At 53.3% G+C, this 22,533-nt stretch overlaps 2 protein-coding genes across 3 annotated transcripts in view; one reads left to right on the plus strand and one right to left on the minus strand.

The window, feature by feature from the left end:
• USP31 (ubiquitin specific peptidase 31) overlaps window positions 1-22,533 on the minus strand; it is a 68,596-nt gene that overhangs the window by 22,130 nt on the left and 23,933 nt on the right. The window contains exon 1 of one of the 2 annotated variants that reach the window (XM_009567466.2): window positions 8,213-8,865. The exons of the other annotated variant lie outside the window; for it this stretch is intronic. Within the exon in view, the coding sequence (XP_009565761.2) occupies window positions 8,213-8,740 (528 nt within the window). The 5' untranslated portion in view covers window positions 8,741-8,865. Of the gene's footprint in view, window positions 1-8,212; window positions 8,866-22,533 lie in introns of those variants that run through there. 2 annotated transcript variants of the gene reach the window in all.
• On the plus strand, window positions 9,835-22,249 carry SCNN1G (sodium channel epithelial 1 subunit gamma). The gene is made up of 12 exons (XM_009567481.2): window positions 9,835-10,553; window positions 11,790-12,084; window positions 12,486-12,679; window positions 13,642-13,745; window positions 14,202-14,365; window positions 17,248-17,346; window positions 18,538-18,655; window positions 19,066-19,144; window positions 19,234-19,291; window positions 19,669-19,730; window positions 19,932-20,007; window positions 20,420-22,249. The coding sequence occupies exons 1-12, from the start codon at window positions 9,883-9,885 to the stop codon at window positions 20,807-20,809; spliced, it is 2,310 nt and encodes a 769-aa protein (XP_009565776.2). The 5' UTR covers window positions 9,835-9,882; the 3' UTR covers window positions 20,810-22,249.

Raw genomic sequence — 22,533 nt, forward strand, 5'->3', positions numbered from 1 at the left:
GCAACAGCAGTGTGTTCCCGGTGTTGCTCACGCCTCCTGCCATTGTTGCTACAAGCGGGGTTGTTATGAAACCTCTGCTTCTGCTGCTCTGAGCCGTTCTGCACCTTCCTCCCTGAAAGCCAAAAGGTGCTGGGGCAGTGAAGCAGCTCAGAACAGGAATGGTGCAAAGGAAGAGCTGAAATGCTGTGCAGAACAGTCACAGTTAAATTCAAAGGAGAGAGAAAGGTGCTGACTCAAATGGTTTAACAGGTTGAGAAGGATCCCAGGGACTCCTAAAACACAGCCTCCCCTCTGCTCGCTGGCTCCACAGCCAAGCACAGCCCCGCAGACTGCCCTGTCCTCAGAGTGAGCCCTCCTGCTCCTGCTATGGGCAGCAGCTCTGCAGGTGAGCAGCGGGGTCCCTACAGCCGGATGCAACGCACCAGGGACTGCAACCTCTCGGCCAACCAGACTGGTGATTCCTGAATGGCTTCAAGAAGACTGGATGGGCAACAAGACAAAACAAGCAGATCATAGAATCACTAGGTTGGAAAGGACTCACTGGATCATCGAGTCCAACCATTCCTAACAATCACTAAGATACCTCATCACTAAGCATTGTCCACCCTGAACCTCATTGTATTTCTTTTCCTCCCTGCCCAGTTCTCCACCAGCCCAGCTGGGTCTCCTGCCCCACTGCTGAGCACGTTCCAGCCTCCTCCCAGCACAGGGCTGAGGCACCTCAACTTGGGCTGTGATCTTGACAACATCTACACAGCTCAGGTAGCCACCTCGGCTTAGATGAGGCCATAACTGCAGACTCCCTTCCCAGGGTCACTACTCTGCCTCCCCGCAATTGCCAACAGACCACATAGAGACAGGTATAAGCCAAAACACAACCTCACACCTCCTCTCCTTTGCTCATCAAGGAAGAGGAAACGCCACTCATTTTGCTGGTTCTGCTTATGCTGAACCCACTGCAGCAATGTGGCAGCAATTGGTTGCTGATATAGAATTAAGCAGCGCTGGGTTTGAAAAACATGTAAAAACACATTAAGCCCACCACATTTACCCACCCCCCCATAGCCTTTAATCCCCTGCCTCTAACCTGGCTCTGCCATAAGCACAGACGGCACATCTGAACAGCCTGTCACCCAACAGAGAGCATCAAGAATGGGTCAGGAGTGATTTTAATGCAGCTGTGCCAGATGTGAGACACCAGAAGCTCACTCCCAGCACCTTTCCATGACTGCACAGCCTTGAGCCCCTTTCCTCAGCCCAGCCCCAACGGGCCCGGCAAGAGAAGGAATGCAATCTTCCCTTCCCCAGATGTGCAAGCGCCATCACGCAGGCGCCCTGAGTGGAAGTGGTACCATCAGAAGAGATAAGAGGGGGGAAAATCACAATTCCAGATCGATGGCGTACACTTATCTAACCCCCTAATGCAGGCACCCTATAACCAAACTGGTCCCCGTCCGTCTATAAAGCAGATTTACGGCAAAGACGCATTATCGTTTTTATCAGCTCACTGAAAGTTTAATAATCATCCATCTATTGCTGTAAACAGACACAATAAATAAATCCAAGCACAGCTGAACCACTGGCCTCTCCTTTGCTGCTGTTATTGTTCTAGATCACAAAGACAGCAAAATGAAAAATGTCAAGTCTGCTGCTTTCCAGTGTGCTTCTGGTAGGAAGCAGCTGTGGAAAGGGTTTTGTACAAGAACGGATGAAGCCAGCTCATTAGAGACCTGACACAATTACATGTGTGAGCGGAAAGGAAGGCCATTCTTCATCTTTCATTGAATGTTCATCACATTATGCTCAACCAGGGCATTTATTTGCTTTTTCAGACCCCTCTGTGGGTGCTGCATTCCCAGACAGGTGCGTACCTTCCCAGGCTCCACAGAGGAGCGCAGTCACTCCTGCTGGAATGCACCACCACGAGTATTCATCCTTATAAACAGTAGAAATGCAGCTTTGTTCTACCAAAAAAAAAAAAAGAAACATAGAAAAGTCACAGAAACACAACTTTGTTCTTGGTTTTCTTACAACACTAGCAGAGTGATGGGTGGGATTCGTAAGAGCGAGGGATTAAGGAGCAGGGGAATGCCACAAGTGTGAAGCAGTTCAGTAAAGAAGAGTAGAGAAACGCTGGTGTGGAGGACAGACCCCGGGGCCAGGCTCGGGAGCGCAGGAGCTCATGCTCCAGCTGCAAATCCAGGCCTTCCACTTTCTCCAGGTTTTGCCTCAGGTCCCGAGTTAGAGGTGGGGATCTGATCACCACTGCTCACAGGAGCTTACCTGTGTGTTTCTAGGATGCCGCAAACCCAAATTAATTGCACTGACACAATCAAATGTAAATGAGTTCATTACAGCACTTCCTCACAGCTGCATGTGTGCAGCTGGGAGCATGGAATGGCTTTGCTCTCAATCAAGTGTGGCCATCTATAAATGACAGCGTGCAATGCAGGGCATGGAGCAACACACAGATCCAATCAAGCTGCCCAAAAACAAGCATTCACGCAACCCTTCCACAGGCTGCCAGACATGACGTGGTTCTCATACATTCACCATTCATCTTTCTTGGAGGCCAGCACGGAAATAACCTCACAGTCCAGAAGACGGGGAACATATTTTGTCAACCACGTGCAACTGTCCCTCCAGCCCCGGCGAGGGTCCATCCAGCTGCCAGCCCCCAGGGCCACCCCCGCAGCAGGGCCACAGAGCAGGGGTCTCTTCCCCTGCTCTCTCCTTGCCCTTCTCTCCTCTCCTTGGCTTCTGGAGATGAGTGGCCACATCACTTCTGCCTCCCCTCCAGCAGGATCTCCTCAGCAAGCCAATGTCAGATCTCTGGACTCCGCAGCTTGGCTTCCCGCTCCCTGCCTTCGGCTGCATTTCCTCACACCAAAGTTTGAGGAAGAACTCCCAGCAAAGTCTTTAGATCCGACAGGTAAATCAGGCTGCTGGTTTAAGACGAGCAGGATCTTGCTGGAGGAAACCCTTCTCGGGGCAAGGGGTGGGGGTGGGGGGGTTGTCCATGTGAGGAGGGGACAATAAAGGAAAACATGCTTCAATTGTAAGGAAATAAACACATTGGAAAAGTAAAATCGAACCAATAAAATACACTTACTGCATCTCATTCATCATTAACATTAAAAAAAGAAAAGTCTGATTTGGAAAGGCTGCCAGAGACCTTCCTGATCCCAGTGAAGAGTGAAACACTTTCTCACAGCATCAAAAAGTGTCACAATAATAATGCAAAACATTTATAACTCACTTTTTGTTTCAAGTAGAGTGGGTCAATCCCAAGTCCCCCAGCAGCTGGAGGAGACGCCTTCCCATTGCAATGCCATCCCTGGGAGCACCCGCACTGAGCTGGAAAACGCACTTCAAAATCCCGCATTACCCAGCCCTAATTCAAAGCCCTTTTAGATGAACACAGGATCCCAAAGTCCAGGAACCAAGAGAGGAGGGACTGGCAGGGAAGGGTGAAGGGTCTGGCATTTCCTCTTTCATGTCCCAACCTTCCATCTCTGTACAAAGGGAGGGCAGCCTGCTCTCCAGAGAAATATTTTAGGAATAAGCAGTTGACGCTGCCCAGAATAAAATAATTGCTGCACTAGGCACAGAGCAAGATAATTAAACATGATCCAAGGGATCCCACTTCATATCTAACCAGGCCTGTTAGCAAAGCACAAGGGCTCGAGCGGGTAGAAGCACTCACGGCTCACAGCTCCGAGGGCAGCACCGAAGGCTTCCAATGCCCAACTCATCCAAAGCAGCCCTGTGCCAAGCGCTGCTGACATTTCCTCTACACAGAAGGTAAAGATACTGAGTATTCCCATGCTTTCCAGAGGTTCCTTCATAATCCAGAGGAACTGAAGGGCCAAATACTGTCAAAGATTGCTCATCCCTAGTGTGATACTCACACCAAGTACATTTTCAAACCAAGAAAACCTTGAAACTGTGGCAGTTACACCCAGCTACCCTGAGATCCTACACTAAACCTAACACAACAATCCCTGCTCTGCTGACAGGGACTAATTCCAGGTTCAGATCCAATTCTTATAATCCAACTCTACCCAGTGGTTATGGTTTTAGTCTATTTGCCGCGTGCACTGCAGGTCATAAAACTAAGGCCATCTTCATCTTTTTGGACATGCAAAGATATTAATGCAGCCCTTGCACACCAAAGGTGCTGTTAAACATGGGACATGCTTTGGTGTGCAACTGGCCGAGCTACGAAGAAAGCATCAAAACAGAAGACAGCCATGTTATCCACAGGGGATCAGAACTCGGAGGAAGGCAAAGGTAGACAATTTGGATAAGCGTATACAAATGGTCAAGCCCAATTAGTTTAAATAAAAACCTTTCTTGCTTCAGACCCCCGCTATCACCTCCATGTGTCACAGACCAATTCCCCATGACAAAGAGCGCTCTGTCCTCGCTCTCTGACGCTCCCGGGAACTCTGCAGGCAGAACGGGACAGCTCCCTGGAAAAAAACAAGCCCGGAGCACAGCAACTGCTTATACAATAGATGTTTGTCACCATTGTCACACCATCACAAAGGGGAAAGAGGAAGCACAAGCTGCAATATTGGCCCATGTTATGAAAGCAGCAGCTCTGTTCAGGCAGGAAAATAAAAACCACTGAGCAATCGGAAGAAAACGATTGTTGAAACAAACTGCAAGTGAGCACAGGGCCAACAGGAAAGTCATCCAATGCAGAGATAAAACCCAAACATCCATCACCTCCACCACGGTGCCTCTGCATCCTCTGTCCAGGAAAGGCTCGAGGAAACAACTCCTCTGCTTCCCGCTTTCAGCCAATTCCTTCTCTGACCTTTTCCTACTGCTACAGCCTTCTAGACCTGCTCCCCAGGTCTCCAAAGAGGTGTCTCTCCCCATCTTTTGCCCCTGCTTGCTCAGCCTCCCGCACCTACCACAAGCCAAGCAGGCACCCAGGGCAACGCGCACCTCTGCAGCCGGAACGGCAGAGGATGCACACAGCTACGCACAGCTTCCACGGCACCCCAACCATGGACAACCAGTGCTCCCAGAGCCTTCTTCAGAGCCCTCTCCTTGCCCCGAGGACAAGCCACTGCAAACACTGTAGAGCGTGCTCCACATGGATCCACACTGCAGGCCAGGAAATAAAAAATCATTTAAGAAAATCTTCTCGTGGCAGACAAATGTGAGGTTTCAAATGCAGAGATTGGCAGAGATCCCTGTGTTCTGAGCAGAGCTGAAGCGAGAGGATGTGCTGACTGCTCCCCTCGCCATGCGTTCACTCTCCTGCAAGGCGCTCTTAGCCCTGCCATCACAGGCCAAGCAAGGATAAAAAGCATCTCAAAACTGGAGCTTCTCAAAACTGGCACCCTCAGAGGCTTCTGCCCACAAGGACTCAGGGGAGATGCTTGGAGAAAAGAATGACCTCTGCCTCAAGAAACCAGCCTGTGGATCTAAGAATGAGCAAAAGGATAAATACTATCCTTTATCCTAAACTACACTCAGCGCCTGGAGATAGGCAATTCAGAATCAGCAAGTGTCTTTGCCCAATTATATTCAGTGCCAAAGGGGGGAAAAAAGCAAGAGCACCAACATACGTGGGTTTCCAAGCATGCTGGCTGGACAGCTTTTTAACTTCCAAACAAACGCGTCTGTCGACAGGTACAACTGCAGGAGTGAAAGTGAAAACGGTCTCCTCAAAACACTTACACCCTTCAAAAAAAAAAAAACCCTTAAAGGAATGAACACAGGGAACGTTCCGCTCTGTGGCCAAAGCAAGCTTGGGGGATGTTCTTGTTTTGGGGAGAAGCAGCAGTTTCCAGAGTGGAAAAGGCTATACGCACCTTTCTAAAACCCACACCTGCTGTTTACAGCTATAAACTAGCGATGCAAATCTGCTACTGAAAGATAATTTAATTAACACTGCATTTAATAGCAGGTTCAGGCTACTTAACTGTGTGTAGAGGCATCAATTTACTATTAAAAGTAATTGACCCCTGTGAGGCAACAGCGAGCACTTGACATAATGACAGAGCCACTCTGAGAAGCAGAGCCGCCGGCGCTGCCAGCACAGAATGGGACCTACGGGGCCAGGATCCCCTGCAGGAAGATGCTTTTACAGACCTGCAGGGCCCCAGCAGGCAGAGGATGGATGGGGTCCTGCTACATCAACAAGTAGAAAAGCCTTTGCTTACCATTACAGACACCTGCAAATAAGAAAAGGAAGTTCCACTATCAAACCCCTGGAACACAGCCTTAATTTAACCGGAGCAGTGCTTCTCTCCTCCCTCTGCCGCTCGTATCCAAACCCCTCGGTGCTGGCCTGCACAAAGGCCTTGGCCTAGAAAGTGTCTGCCTTCCCTCTGGTTTTATCAGTGACACTGGCGAAAGTTAATTCCGCTCTCACAGCCTTTTATTCCTGTTGTTACTCAGGAGAAATCCACAATCACTTCGCCTGCCAGAATACCTCCAGAGGAGTAAAGGACTGCGATAAAGGCAAGCACCCCGCAGCGCTGCCAGGACTGGAGGCACCAAAACTGCAGCCAAGCAGATCAGCTTCCCATTAATAAACACTTCAGAAAACATTGGAGTCGCACATGGTCTCAACCCAGCACCCATGTGGCCACCTGCATCAGGCATCCTCGAGAGAGCGTACACGCCTTCACTCCAAAGGCAAATGTCCTGGCTTCCCAGAGCATTCCTCCGGCAGTGGTGAGGGTGGATGCAACTGCCTGGAAGTGCACAAGGAGGAAGTACCGGGAGGAAGTGCTGGCTGTGCATCACGCCCAACCCGTGTGGGTGCTGCAGACAAACCGACACCTCCGGTGAGCCTCTCGGACATGCTATCATCCCACAGACATCGAGGGAGAGCAGGCACTGGCACCTGTGGTCTCCACCTGCTGCCACACCCCACTGGAACTGAAGGCAGCAAGGCAGGGAATGCATGAACTGCATTCCTACTGTATTTCCATGTACCTGTGCAGCCCCTCTCCAACTCTGCAAGATAAACTTCCCTAAAGCAAATGTCTGCAAGTTAACAGTGTGGAAGCCAACACCTACCCTCTCATCCTTCCACACAGCCAAGCAGGGAACCGCTGTTCCACTAAAACTTCATGATATCTTTCCTGTTTTGAGAAGCGAGAGAGCCTGGAGTGCTTTTAAAACAGTTGTGTCTTATTTCATCCAAAAGCATCGCAGGTGTAACAGCCATGCCCTCTGCGACAACTCCTGGAGCGAGCACACAGCTGGCAGCGAGGTACAAGGGCTACACGGCAGGGCAGGGTGGGAGATGGTGCCATCCAACCAAAGCACAGCACCAGGGCTCCAGCAGGGAGGCCGCCATGGTATTAAAAAGAAGGTAGCTGCGATCTCCTACTCCTGCATCTCATTCCTCAAATCAGCCCAAACTCCAGAGCGGTTGGGGAGACCAGGGAGCACGGCTGTCCGCCTCCTCCCGCCATCCACACTCACAGCTCTGGCCCTACAACAACAATTAGACACAACTTTTCTAAACGTGGCACGAGAGAGGTATGAAACAGCAAAACGGGCACTTCCACCAGTAAAAAGCAGCAGAGCCATCAGCTGGCTTCCAACACCGCTGGTGCCACATGGAGCAGCAGCGGCCCCACAGCAGGCGCTTCGCTGGGGACCACCAGCAAGGCAAGGGGCAGCCACCAAGGCTGATAGCATGGGCACACCACACTGTCACCTGTCCCTGGGAAGATATCAGGAAGCTGGACCCACTCTCCAGAGCTCCCAGCCAGCAAGGCTAGAGGATTTTCCATGCTGGACCAGCGGTGAGGCCCCGCCACGCCCTGACAGCTGGAGCAGCCAGGTAGCTGGTGTGGCACAGGGAACACACATTGGCTGGTGCCAGGCAGGCCTCTCTCGCAAGGCACAGAGCCCGTCCCAATGAAGGGCACCAGCAAGTTGCGATGTCCCCGTGCTGAGGGGCAGAGGCAGTGGAGGGCCAGTGTCAGGGAGGAACAGGAGTAGTGGGGGGCTGGTGTCAGGACAGGCAGAGGGGTCAGTGTTGGGGTTGAAGAGGAGCAGCCCGGCCAGCATTGGGAATGGGATGGAACAGGAGTAGTGGGGTCAGTGTCGTCAGGAGGGGCAGCAGGGCCGGCGTCAGGAGGAAAAGGGGCCACAGGACTGGTAACGGGGGAAGCAGTGAGGCCGGTGTGAGGCCGGTGCCCGGCTGTCCGGCGCCCTCCCCGCTCACCTTGAAGTCGCGGCTGTGCTGCGGGGTGTACTCCAGCGTCCAGAGCGCCCGCACGAGCTGCGCCAGCTGCTCCGTCACCTCGCCGGGGGCGGCGGGGGGCACGGGCCCGCCGCGGAACTGCTCCAGCGCCAGGAACTCGGCGAAGAGCTCGGTGTTGCTGAGGCACTGCAGGATGGCGTTCATGAAGCAGGTGTTGCCGTGGTTGCGCAGCCCCGCCACGCCGGGCACGGGCTCGGGGCGAGGCGGCGGCTCGGGGCTGCGCGGCGGGACGGGGCCGCCCGGCGGCGGCGGGGGCAGGCGCGGGGCGAGCGGCCCGCGGGGCTCGGGCTCGCTGCTGTAGTGCGAGAGCGTGGAGAGCGTCTTCAACACGCGGCTCATGAACCCGCCGAGCGACCGCCCGGACGGCGCCGGGGCCGGGGCCGCGCCTCCACCGCCGCCCGCCGCCGCCCGCCCGCGGAACAGCCGCTTGCTGAAGGAGCGCTTCTCCTTGGCGCTGCCGGCCGGCCCGGCGCCGCTCACCCGCGACATGGCCGCGCATCCCCGGCCGCTCAGCCCGCCGGCCGCCGCATCCCAAGCTCACGGCGCCGCCATGCCGCGGGCGGGGCGCTCACGTGACCGCGCCGCCACCTTAGCGCCGGGCGGGCGACGCCGCGGCGACGCCATCTTTACGGCTGGCGCGGCCAAGGGGAGGGGGGTGGTGCAAGCCTCCCGCGCTGTCACGTGGCCACGCCGCCCGGCCGTCGCCGCCATCTTTGATGCTGGCACGGCGGCGGGGCGGTCCGCGTGGCCACGTGACAGCGGAGGGGGCTGCGGATGAGGGGTGGAGAGGGGCGTGATCGCACCGCATCCTGCGGGGTCCCAGTGGCCCGTCCCGCTGGGTCTCGCAGGGTCACTCCGACGCGACCCGACCTGTTGCGACCCGCCGGTCTTCCATCCCATCCGATCCCGTCCCGCCGGGTCCTCCCGACCCGTCCTGTTCCGATCCGCCGTTCTTCCATCCCATTCCACTCTATCCGGTCCCGCCCCGCCGGACCCCGCTGGGTGCCCCCGACCTGACCCGTCCTGCCCCGCTGCTCTCCCATCCCAGCCCGTCCTGTCCCACCCCGCACGGTGCCTCCACCCCGACTCGTCCTGTCCCAATTCGCCGTTCTTCCATCCCGTTCCGTTCCGTCCAGTCCCATCCCGCTGGACCCCACCGGGTCCTCCCGACCCGTCCCAGCCCGCCCCGTCCAGTCCCGCCCCGCCGGAGCCCGCACAGTTCCTCCATCCCGACCCGTCCTGTCCCGATCCGCCGTTCTTCCATCCCGTTCCCTTCTATCCGATCCCGTCCCGCCTAGCCGGACCCCGCACGGTCTCTCCATCCCACCCCGTCCTGCCCCGCCGCTGCCCCATCCCATCACGGTCCCGTCCCTCCCCGTCCCCATCCTGTCCTTTCCCTCCCCGTCGCGTTCCACTCGCCGGACCCCGCGGGGTCCCTCCGTCCTCTCCCGGCCCGGCCGGTCCCGCCGTGGGGCGGCGCTGCGGGGCCGCGGGGGTGGCGAGGCGGGGCGGGACGGGGCGGGACGGGGTAGGGGCAGGGTAGGGGTAGGCAGCGGGGCGGGCGCCGTGACATCGGCTGCGGGGCCGGGAGCAGCGGGAGCAGTAGCAACAGCGGCAGCAACAGCAGCAGCATGGCCCCGCCGGGCGGGCGGGAGCGGCGCCGCGAAACCCCGCTGCACGGGACCGGCGGGGCAGGCAGGGACCCCGCGGGGGCCGGGGTGGGATGGAGAGACCGGGCAGGGTCCGGTGCGACGGGACGGGATGGGGCAGGATGGAAGGATCCTGCGGAGTCCGGTGCGACATGGAAGGACCCGTCGGGATCTGGTGCGACGGGACAGAACCGAGCGGGATGGAGGGACCCGTCGGGGTCCGGTGAGACGGGACAGAACCGAGCGGGATGGAGGGACCCGTCGGGGTCCGGTGAGACGGGGCAGAACCGAGCGGGATGGAAGGACCCGTCGGGGTCCGGTGCGGCGGGCCGAGCCGCAGCCGGGAAGGCAAAGATCGCGGCGCGGCTGAAGCGGACGCTGCCGGTGCGGGGCCCGCAGGCGCCCACGCTGAGCGAGCTGATGCGGTGGTACTGCCTCAACACGAACACTCACGGATGCCGCCGCATCGTGGTGTCCCGCGGCCGCCTGCGCCGCCTGCTCTGGATCCTGCTGACCCTCAGCGCCGTGGGGCTTATCCTCTGGCAGTGCGCCGAGCTGCTCCTCAACTACTACAGCGCCTCGGTCTCCGTCACCGTCCGGTTCCAGAACCTGCCCTTCCCCGCCGTCACCATCTGCAACATCAACCCCTACAAGTAAGGCAGTGGGGGGAGCAGAGAGGGATCCCTGCCTGCCCGGGACTCCCCGCATCTTCCTCATCCCCTTTCCCACCATCACCAACATCAACTCCTACAAGTAGGGGAGTGGGGAGAGCAGAAGGGAGCAGAGGGGGTCCCTGCCTGCCCGGGACTCTTGGTGAATCCTTCATCCGCTCCCCAGCCCGGTGCCAGACCCTTTCCCGGGCAGTGCTGCCCAGCGGCAGGCTTTCCCAACCGTGGGTTTTCCCTCTCCGGCACTTGGGGTACTGTGCCCTGTTCTGACGCTTTCTAGACACGTGGGTTATAATCGCACCCTCCACTTGCTGCCTGAGAAGCCGGACTTGGTTAGGTTAGCTTTCTGTTCCAGAGGGTGCCTGAGCAGCGCCGAGGTTTTGCCTACAGGGCAGATGGGGGGGTAGCTCTTGATTATGGGGTGCAGGGACAGGATGAGAGGGAAAGGTTTTTGTCTGAAAGAGGCGAAATTGGGATGAGATCTTAGGAAGAAATGCTTTCCTGTGAGAGTGGGGAGGCTCTGACCCAGGCTGCCCCGTCCCTGGAGGTGTTCCAGGCCAGGTTGGATGGGGCTTGGAGCCCCTGATCCAGTGGGAGGTGTCCCTGCCCATGGCAGGGGGTGGAACTGGATAGGCTTTGAAGTCCCTTCCAACCCAAATCATTCCATTATTCTATGATTCTCTTCAAATTCTTCAAATTCCCTTTGCCACAGGACTAAAGTCCCAGGGTTATAAACACCACCATCTCCCGAAGAATGGAAGGGGAACATCTGTCACTCTTGTTTTCCGTTATAGGATGCCTTGTCTTTATCAATCAACAATACTTTTTCTCCTTCCAAATTATGCTTTTCGTTGATGTGTCTTCTGCTGCCAGCTGCCCACCCCATCACTTCAGGCACTCCAGCTCTCCCATGTCTCTTGGAACAGCTGCAGAACTCTATTTCCACGTGCTCTGCTTCCTTGGGCTCACTAACACAGCCTTTGGGGAGCCGGGAGAGCTTTCTCTGCAGTTCCCTCTGCTTTGCTTCTTATGGTCCTTGCTCTGAGGTCTCTCCAAGGGCACAGCTGCGTGTGCCGGTACCGATGTGAACTGATGTGGCAGTGAGAGGTTGATGTGCATCTGTGACAGAGGATTCGGTTCGCAGTACAGTGGGCAAAATGCTGCAGTTGGGCAGTGAAGTGGAATGGGATCTCACTTTCTATCACATTGTCTCCAACGCAGGTACAGTTCCATGAAAGACTATTTATCTGAATTGGACAAGGAGACAAAAAAAGCCTTGGAGACTTTCTACGGGTTTTCAGAGGGCAAGTCCAAGGTGCGCCGGGCGGCTGATGAGTGGAACAGCACAGAGAGCGACTTCTTCAAACACATCCCCCTGCTGAAGTTTGAAGACTTCTCCAAGACAGCAATTGACCTCCGCAGTGGCCAGAAGAGGAAAATAGAGGGCAGTGTCTTTCACAAGGACTCGTCCATAGTCAACTCTGGGGATTCAAATGATATTATTGGCTTTCAGCTGGTGAGTGTCTCTCCTCCTTGGCCACCAAGTTCCTTGTGGGGCAACAAAGGGGTTAGTGTCCCTCCAGCCAATTTTATTGCTTGCTTAGGTGGCTTTGTAGTAAATAATGCTCCAGTTGCTCTTTTGCCCATTCTGCCATACCTCCGTGGCTGCCTGCAGTTTCACCTCCTGCTCTCAGGAAGAGAAATGCCTTCCTGAAGTCTACCCAACTGGACTTAGTCTACCCAAGCCTCCTCGACCTCAGATACTGAGGGCCTGCATGGAAGGTCTTTGGTGCTCCTTTGTCCCACTGTAGCTTTGTATGCAGTTGTTACTGTGGAGGAGAAATGCTATCACACGAACTTTTTAGGAGATTGAATTTCACTTCATCTGAAATGCTTTTTTCCCTTTGTAATTATCAGTGTGATGCAAACAACAGCAGTGACTGTGCTCTGTATACGTTCAGTTCGGGAGTTAATGCCATCCAGGAGTGGTACAAACTGCATTACATGAACATCATGGCTCAAATTCCCCTGGAGACTAAAGAAAGATTGAGTTATTCTGCTGATGACCTTATACTGACATGTTTCTTTGATGGCCTATCTTGTGACAAAAGGTCAGTGCACAGAAAATACCTGCCAGCTTAACAGCTTATTTCCAAGTACATGATATGTAGGGATTGGATATTGGGTATTTGCTGGATTCCAGCAGGAACCTTTTCTGTTTTCAAACGAAAGCAAACATTCGAGTCTTTGTGAACCTTAATTTTGCTCTTTAATTTCTTCTGTGAAAGTGCAGTGTTCTGCTGTGCGTTTCAGATAAGCCTATGGGTTTGAGCAGAATCAAATCTCCCTGCTTAGGATCGTGGCAGGGCAGTTCCCGTGTGTCCTGATAGCAGCAGAGTCATCCCTTCACCCTGGGCTGACAGCAGAGTTCTCTCGCGCAGCTCTGGGGATGAGATAGCCCTGCCACACGGGTTTAGCAGTTTCCACACCTTCGTGCGCAAAGCAGCCTGCACCAAAACTCTCGTTTCTGAAGGCATTTTGCCTGGGTCTGTCACCATGCAAGTGCAGAACGTCTTTTCTTGGGATGGAAACGTTTGCTTGAGCGGGAGGGGACATTCAGAGAGAAGCTGGGAATGTGCTTGAATTGCAAGGGTGTGTCCTCAGCCTGCCCTGTGCGACAGTGGCTCAGACACCATGTGTTTGAAAGATGAGGATTCGTCTCCCTTTAGACACTTGGTTGTGGAATGAGACGACTCTGTCCATTCCACCACACCAGCTACTAGTTCTGTAAATTCGCTTCCCCCACCTTCTCAGTCCCCGTTCCCACTTGGAAACTCCTAAACTTTTCATTTCCCGATGCTATTGAGCCAGCTCGCATTTCTGTGTAGTTTCAAGATATTAAGAAAAAGACCCACACTTTTCGGCAAACTCCTGCGAACAATTGCTTGCCAAAATGAACCCAAACACCCAGTCCTGCTGTGTCTGCTAATGCAAAAAGCCCAAATCTGCTGATTTTCTCCCACTGACAGTTAGAACTGCAAAGAGCGATGTAACAGTACTTGACTTCTTCCAGGCACTTCACTCGTTTCCACCACCCCCTGCATGGCAACTGCTACACCTTCAACAGCGGGGAAAACGGGATGATCCTCAGGACCTCCACTGGCGGCAGCGAGTACGGTGAGGAAGCCAAGTTTGCAGAGGAACTGCTAGATAACGAGTGGTTTAGCGAACTGGATTCTGCTGGAGAGTGATTGATGTGTTGGCTCTAGATGTGCAAGCTGATTGGGGAAATGCTTGTTTGAACTAGTGCAAACTATTGCCAGGGAATACAGAGATAATATCATTGCATCACTAATGTTTTCCTTCTGAAATCACTGCTTCCCAGTTATATAACTTTTTAAAGTTGGATTCAGCCACGTTCGGCAGAGACGCTGTTTGTTTGCTGTGCTCGAGGCTGTCGAGGGACATGATGCGCTGCAAGCATCTCAGGCTGGCGCTACAAAGGCTTTGCCTGGTTCTTACCGTTCTACTTACGGCCAGATAATACAGAGCCAACTGTGCTGCCCTCCCTGATGTGAAATACGGCTCTGGCTTCTGGCGTAACTCTGCTCCTGCCTTGTCTCTGCTCTTCAGGGTTGCAGGTTGTCCTCTACATAGACGAAGCAGACTACAACCCCTTCCTGGTGACATCAACAGGAGCCAAGATCATAGTCCATGACCAGAATGAATATCCCTTCATTGAGGACATCGGCACAGAAATAGAGACTGCGGCAGCCACCTCCATAGGGATGCACTTTGTGAGTGAGGGCAGTCCAGTTTGCAGGTGCACGGCACCGTCTCCTTGAAGCAGGTGTAAATATCAACCGATTTTAACGTAGCCTCTAATACCTCACACTTGAGCAGCTGAAGTGCCCCGAGGAAAATCCTGTGATAGCTCTTTTCTGAGCAAAGCTTTCCTTAGCACAGAGGCCGTCGGAAAATCAAGTCTCTGTAAACCAAACAGCCGCTGGGATTTTGTTTATTCTCCCTTTTCTCCAACCCCTTGGCTCTCCAGGCAATTTTTTTTTTGTTTTGTTTTCACAGCAAAACCCATAACCACAGAAATATGCTGTCAAGTGCCCAATGTCCCTTGAGCAGGGACCAGAGGCGGTTGCATCCCACGCAGGTTGCAGGGGCGGCTGAGAACGCACTCGAGCTGTGGGTGACGCGCAGCAGGGTCAGCTCCGGAGAGACCTGTCTGCAGCGCAAAAGCAGAGCTGCTTTATGGGTCTGGGTCTCGTTTTGCTGCGTTTCTTGCTATCCTAGCTGTAAAATAAGCCTTGTGGGCAGCCTTTGGCAGCTCAGCGAGCATCTTGCCATCGCAGGCAGGGAGAGCTGCAGCTCCGCATTTCCCCGATCAGGGCAGTGCATTCGAGGCATTTGACCCGAGGGGCTTCTTTTCGTGGTAGAGAAGTGAAAGCAGCTTGCCATAGGGACAGCCAGGTTTTCCCCTTTCATCTGGATGGGCCATTAAGAGAGCATTTTAATTCCGCCTTTTCTTCTCTGATGGTTGGGTCGAATGCAGCAGCCAGCCTGCTTACCGATGCTGGCCGGGAGCGCCAGATCTAGATAGCCCGTGCATTAGAAAAGACATCAAAAACAGGGCTCGGGGTTTGAAATGAGACAGTCGTTAACTGTCTTCAGGCCGTCTGGAGAGCTGTGGCAGCCCCTGCTTGGTCAAACCAGTGGGGGTGAATGGTGGCAAGAAGAGAACAGGAGGTATTGGAACCAGAGCGGTGAAAGAGGCAGAGTTTTGGAAGGCTGTGAGCTTTATAACTGTTCTACCGTGCAGGAGAAAGTCACTGCAGGCAGGGGCTTAGTATTTAATGTAGTATTTTCCTGCCACAGTAGGTCTGAGCTGTTGCATATAGGGTAAACACCGAGACTGAACGCATCTTGGTGTTTGTGTTGAAAAGATTTGGCATGAGGAAGCAACCTGATTGCATCCGAACTTAGGAGGAAGCGATCTGATTGCATCCTGACGTGCCAGCCAGAATAGGAGCTGGCCTCGATTTCTGGACTGAGGACAAAAGCCACACTGCCAGTACGGGCGAGCTCCGGAGTGCTGGCCAGGACAGGGCTGCACCGCCAGCTCAGTCTTTGTACCCACATCCAACTCCACGAAGGAGGACACGGTGACATGTGCAGCGCACGGCGCTGCTCACCCGGCTGGAGCGTGGCTGCGGTTCATTCCCAAATGCAAACCCCAGCGCGTAGGTTATCGCTCGTGCGTTTCTGTGTACTGGGACTGCCCTCCGCCTGCAAAAATATTCCAAGATGTTTGGAATGCAAACAAGGCATTGCTTGGGAGGAGTTCCAGTGCTTTAGTTAAATATTTATTTTGGAAATTATTTCAGTGCCGCATGAACCAGGGAAGGAGGATAAGTCACAACGAAACAATTCTATAGAAAGGCTTTGTCATTTGCTGGAAGATCCAGCAGCAGCCGGAGGAGAGGTCCTAGCACTGGGGTGTCCGCAGACGTTAAAAGTATATTCAGAGCTGGTTTCATTCGGTTTTCAGAAGTAATCCTACTTTAATACTGAAATCACCTATTTCTGTGTTCCCTCCAAAGAGAGATCTGAGCATCTTTCTAAAAGAACTTGCACCATGTGTCCTGCAGCCGTCTGCTGCCGCAGGCAGAAATGGTGATGCTGGCTCTCAGGTTTGACCTCAGGAATCTGTAAATCTACAGTGAGTGCCTTAAAGGAAAGTGGGCATTTCTCAGGTTCCTACTAAATCTATCCTTTATAGGATCAGCCCCTAATTTCAAACTCCGCAGAGAAAGGCAGGTGAATGGATTCTTAAATGGATATTTCTTGTGGTTTCAGGTCACTTTCTTTGCTATAAAGTGGATAACTGCTGCAGAAGGGTAGGAAGGGTCGAGGGCTGAGCAAGGCAGGGCAGCCTGCGGGAAGCAGGCGATGCAACCCCGGTCGGGGTTTGTGAACGTGAGGGCTCCCAGCCCGAGTTTCAGCAGACTTTGCAGGCGCGGCACTTGGCATTTCAGAGCTCTCCTCCGGGCAGAGATTGCAGCATGGGAAAAGGTATTATTGTTTATTGGAGAGGAAGGGTCAAAGCAGCACCTGGGAAAAGTCCCGGAGGAGATATGCACGATTTAGAGAGGAGCTGTTGTGCGCTGGCAGAGCCTCAAGTGCTGTTTCACCCACCGAACAGGAGCAGCCAGTGCCACAACAGCTCGGGAAGGTGTGGGTCTGCACAGACAACAAACTAAACCAGACAGAAACCCCAACAAACATCCCCCCTTCCCCTAAACACGGACACATCCCAGAGAAGCGGTGCATAGCCTCTAGGACTTAGCAATGAGAGAAAACATACATATGAATTACCTTGCTTTGAACCATCCTCACTGCTACGCTGATCCCATCTCTGCATTCCTGCAGCGGTTCCCAAGGAAGGCGGCAGATAACCCAGCAGAGCAGTGTTTGGGAAATGGATATTACACACCAAAACCACCTTTGTTTTGGCAAGTGATTGACAAATCATTTGGGATGGTAGAAGGTGAAGAGACTGTTCAAACGTGCCCCATCACTTACGTTGGTGGAATGGTGATGAAATGCCTCTAAATCCTTCGCTTTCTCTGTCAACTAAAAATGAGATTTGTTCTTTTCTGGTTTTCAGACTCGGTCTCGCAAGCTGAGCAAACCCTACAGTGACTGCACGGAGACTGGTGCCGACATACCCGTAGAAAATCTGTATAACAAGAGCTATTCCCTCCAGGTAAACCTGCTGCGCCGGGGTTTATCGGTCACTTGAAGGCTGCCTTCATAAAAAGCTTTATCGTATTCTGTAGTTCAGGATCTGAGGCTGTGAGCAGCCCAGGAGTGGGGTCACTGCTTTTAACCACTGATGTAAAATGCCACAGCACTTTTTAAAATCCAGGTTTTATTCCTAAGTGGTTGATGTTTGAAGTCCCCTTAGGCGCCCTGTTAGATAAAGAGAGAACATGAGCTCATGAGGCAATTTTCAAGCAATGTGAGACTGAAAAATATTGGCCAAGTAAATGTTGCAGCTTAGTAACCCTTGAAGCCAGAAATTGTGACCTTTAGGACTCCAAGAATAACAGATACCATCTAATCAGTATCCAGATAGCAGGATGTTTGTTTACAGAGTAAGTTTCCACTAATTTTGCATGGTTTCTGTAATTGGGCCCTCTTGGAGGGTGTCCGGCTCTCCACTTGAAGAGCTGTAATTGTTTCGCCGCTGCCTGCTGCAAAGCCTGGGCCTCAGCTGGGTCTTGATTTTAGGGGGTGTTATACCTGAAATCTGCTGTCATGTATTGCCAGGTAGGATCACACAGACATTATTGCACGTTATTAATAACTGTACTTCACCAAAACGCGGGGCTCAGGAGGGCAGGGACCGCGACCAAAAGGTTTGGCAGCTGGGATTTCAAAACGATTTGATTCCTGCTTATTCCAACCCATGAAGTGTTTTAGCGCAAAACATTGATCCTGCTCCCCTATTAATCCTTACAACATCAGGTCTCAAATATGCACCAAGCACAATCCCGTCGGAGCTGTGGGCATTTTTACTAGTGAGTCACCTGGCTATTGATTCATGGACCATGAGCCATAGCAGACCAGAAAACCTTCTGTTTAGCTGTGGAAAGAGTAACCACAACTTACTGATGCTTTCGGTGGCTTTAGTGGATGTGGGGACATTCACAGAATCCACCTCAGAGAGGATTATATTCTTATTTCTTGCACTAAAGCCTAAACGCTCCTAGGCACCTCCAGTTTGTATTCATTGGCAACAGAGCCTGCAGGTCCAGGGAATTGGGGTTCCCCTCTTGTTGCTGCTGTCAGGAACAGAGAATGTTTTTAGGTGCATGTGAGCCTGGACCTTGACGCTGCAGCAGCACAGCAGCCCGCGCTCCTTAGACAGCAACTCTTGGTTTGTCTCCTGCAGATCTGCCTGCACTCCTGCTTTCAGAAGGCCATGGTGGACTCATGTGGCTGTGCCCAGTACGCGCAACCCTTACCTGCTGGGGCAGAGTACTGCAACTACAAGAAAAACCCCAACTGGAGTAAGTGTTCAAACACCTCCCACACTGCGCGTACCTCAGCCGCCCACTGCCAGCTCCATCCCTTCGCGGCACCATCCCCGCTTGGCACCGCCCCAGCCGCACAGCGTGCTGGCAAGAGGCAAAGCCGCCTTAACCCACTCCAGCCCTGGTATCACAGACCCTAAAACTGCCTCTCATTTAGACTGACTCGTTTTGAGGAGTTGTCCTAATTGCTTCTCATTTGTGTACGCCACAAAAGTGGACTTGACCAGGCGAGGCTATTGTTCATGCCTGTAGCAAGTGGCAACCACTTCTCACAGTGTTTTGCAATGTTTATAGGGTAAATCTTTTTACCCCGCCACGTAGGTGATGGCAACATCATTGCTTTTCTTTCCGGCTCCTCATACTCGTGTCCCGCTCCCTTCTTGCAGTGTACTGCTACTACAGGCTGCATGAGAAGTTCGTGAAGGAGCAGCTGGGCTGCCAGCAAATCTGCAAAGACGCCTGCAGGTAAGTCCTGCCAGTGTCCACAGGTGAAATTCTGCGTAGGGGTGGGAGTTCAAGCTCACAATTGACAACCTGCCTCTCTCTCTCTCCAGCTTCAAGGAGTGGGCGCTCACCACCAGCATCGCCCAGTGGCCATCCACTGTGTCCGAGGTCAGTTCTGAATTGAGGGCAGTGTGGCATAACAAGGCGTTAAATAACCCAGAGATTCATCTCAAACCCAGAGGTTCAGCTAAATAAGCACAGAGGTTCATCGTGGAAGCAGGGAGCCCATGGGTATTTGTTAGCACTTAGTGATGCTCCTCCCCAAGGCTCAGTCCATACTGTCCGGCTCAGGGCTTCCTTCCAGGAGTTCACCATTACACTAGAATCTAGCTGCGGGCTGGGAGATCCCCTGGGACCGCTGGCCCATCACACACATCCAGTCATGGCATCAATCCGATCCAAGGAGGTGTGGAGGGTGACCTCCTTACCAGGATTTTCTACACAGGCACAGTCCACTCTAGCAGTAATTTCTGTACTTTTTCCAGGACTGGATGCTTCGAGTTCTCTCCTGGGACAAAGGGCAGAAAATCAACAAGAAGCTGAACAAGTAAGTTCCCATGTCTGTGTTTGTAGCTTGCACCTCAAGATCAGATATGATCTCAGCAGCCCTAATGATGGCAATTGGGGAAAAAGCTCCCTTAGAGCAGCCCAGCCGTACTGGTCCAACTGGTTATTTGCATAGTTTTTCAGTGTGTTTGCTGTTACTGTTTCACTAAAACCTCAGCCTGCATTCTGGCTCTCCTCTCAGGACGGACCTCGCCAACCTCATGGTGTTCTACAAAGACCTGAATGAGAGATTCATTTCGGAGAATCCTACCAACACGGTGAGCAAGCACAGAGTTTCCTGCTCAGCCTAGGAAGATGTGGCTCTTCCAGACAGGCTGAAAGTTTTCACATGGCCAGTGGTCCCGTGCAGGCAAGGGCAGGAAACCATCCATGGGCGATGAACCCTGGGGTGCCCCATCCTGCCCTTGGCAGCGCTTTTATACAAGCTGCTTGTCAAACTGCCCAGTCCCAAGCCCTGCACCCAGGCAGCCTGCGAGCTGCCTGCAGCAAGTGCAGCGCTGAGCTCCTGCTGGAGCACAGGGACCAGAGGAATAGCCCATCGCATCTGGTAACGCTCACAGCAAACCCAGGTGCCCCAATTGGCGCAGCCTCCCTGCACGCCCTAATGGCACCATGGACGTGCAGCGGGTGCCACGGGACCTCGTAACTTTGTGTTCTCTTCTCTTCCAGCTCGTCATTCTTCTTTCCAACTTTGGAGGCCAGCTGGGCCTTTGGATGAGCTGCTCAGTTGTTTGCGTCATTGAGATCGTTGAGGTCTTCTTCATCGATTCGCTTTCCATCGTAATGCGACGCCAATGGCAAAAGGCAAAGAAATGGTGGAACAACCGAAAAAGGGATCAGTTGGGGAAGCCTTCGCAGGCCAGCGATCCAGAGAGGCAGGGCCACGATAACCCCGTGTGCGTGGATGAGGACCTGCCCACCTTCAACACCGCCCTGCGCCTGCCGCTGCCGCAGGACAGCCCCTTGCCCAGGACTCCCCCTCCCAACTACAGCACTTTGCGGCTAGAGACTGCGTTCACAGAGCAGCTGCCCGATACGCTAGAGGTTGGGCAGCACTGACGCTTATTTATCCACCCATCCAGGTGCCAAAATCAGAGGTGGGTGCTGGACCCATGTGCCCAGGGGTGAAGGGCACGCATCCATACGAGCACTGAAGGGCTGTTGGGTCAGACCTGTATTCAGGGATTGAACTTGCAGTCAAAGCTTCTTTGAGCAAAGCTCAGACACAAAAGCCGAGGGCTCAGATACATTAGGAACTTCAAGCAACATCAATGCTCAAGGTAATCACTGCAGGAGGTGGCTGGAGCAGGATGTGGCACTGAGCTGGGGTGTCTTGCCAGACAGAGGCAGCCACCTGCACACACCCCATTGTACATGGGCAGGAGTTACTCCACAGCAGAAGATTGGTGCCTCATTGAGTATTAACATTAATTGCTCTCTGCTGTGTGGCTTGACTTGTGGGAAAAACCCAGGGCTTTCAGGAATGCAGCATGACATTTGTAGGAAGGGGCATGGCAGAGGCTTAGGAAGAGTACAAAATGGGTAAAAGAAAAGCTCTCGAGCTGAATTTACATCAGGAACCTGATTCCAAAGATGGCCTCAGGAGCTCTTTATTCCAAGATGAAACGTTAGACAGCCATAGATGGGCTTGTAGAATGTGTTATGACTCCAGCTTGGGTAGGAGGATTTGAGTCATCCCAAAAGAATGATCTAAATAGGGCACAAAATCTAATTTGGATGGCAGTAATGAACTGCATACTCTGCAAACTTGTTTCATTTTCCCTTGCTCAAGCCGGCCATTAAAAGGAACCTCAGAGGACCTCATTAGGCAGTTCCTGGCCCTGGCCACACGTGACTTCCCAGAAGACTCAAAGGGAGCTGGTGGCTCTTTTCCTGCTCAACCCTGTGCAAGGACTTCTCTCCTGGAGCCACCCAGTTCCCTGCCCGGGAGCTGGTGGTGCCCCAGGAGGGGATTGAGCCGCTGGAGCTGCCTTGGGCGCCGCACGCAGCCCTGAAAGGAGGTGGCAGGAGGGTCCATTGGCCTCACCAGTCCATCATCCACCTTGCTTCTGCCCCATGAATTCCACAGGGCTGCATCAACACGCGCCGTTTGCCTCCTGCGTGTTGAGCTGTGCGGCTTCCAATGCGCTGAAACCCGCACGGCTGCGGCGCTTGTGGTGAGACCTCCTGGCACCTGGTGCCCACTCCTGCACCACAATCTTCCCTCCCATAGCCGATTCCTTGCTGCCTGGAGCGCACTGCATAGATGCTGAGGATGGACATAGCCTACAGGGATTGGCTGCTTGGGGTTTTTGCAGAATGAGTGATTGTGAGCGTGTGTAAGCATAAGAAAGTCTCTCTTCTCCTTTCTCTATATAAGCTTATTTTAAATAGGACAGGGAGAATCCAGGAAGGTCCTTTAATGTGCAATAAAACATATTTTAACTGAATTATTTAAATTGCTGATAAACTGGGAAAAAAATAAATATATATTTTTGAATAACTGCTTTGCTCTTTGGGTTTTTTTTTCAACCCAGTGACATGCAAATTTCTTCCATACAGGCATCCCAAGAGATTACAGGAGCTGCCTGTGTGTACCCTGGGGCTGTGGGTGCCCTGGGCTCCTCTGCACGGTGGGGCTGTGGTGCAGTGCATGGTGCAGCCTGCAGAGAACCAAGAGTGCAGGGGGGTGCATGGCAAAAACACCTTTCAGAAAGCAGCACTGCCCAGCAAGGTGACCCAAAACACTGGAACAGCAGGTATTCCCAGGCCATTCCATTCCT

The sequence above is a fragment of the Cuculus canorus genome, chromosome 15 (genome assembly GCF_017976375.1).
Source record: "Cuculus canorus isolate bCucCan1 chromosome 15, bCucCan1.pri, whole genome shotgun sequence".
Lineage (NCBI taxonomy): Eukaryota > Metazoa > Chordata > Aves > Cuculiformes > Cuculidae > Cuculus > Cuculus canorus.

Excerpts from the sequence above, each read along its gene's own strand:
- SCNN1G (XM_009567481.2), top strand. The coding sequence starts at position 9,883 with ATGGCCCCGCCGGGCGGGCGGGAGCGGCGCCGCGAAACCCCGCTGCAC. Across the intron at positions 14,366-17,247 it reads CCTCCATAGGGATGCACTTT|ACTCGGTCTCGCAAGCTGAG; the intron begins GTGAGTGAGGGC and ends TCTGGTTTTCAG. Across the intron at positions 19,145-19,233 it reads ATCTGCAAAGACGCCTGCAG|CTTCAAGGAGTGGGCGCTCA; the intron begins GTAAGTCCTGCC and ends CTCTCTCTCCAG.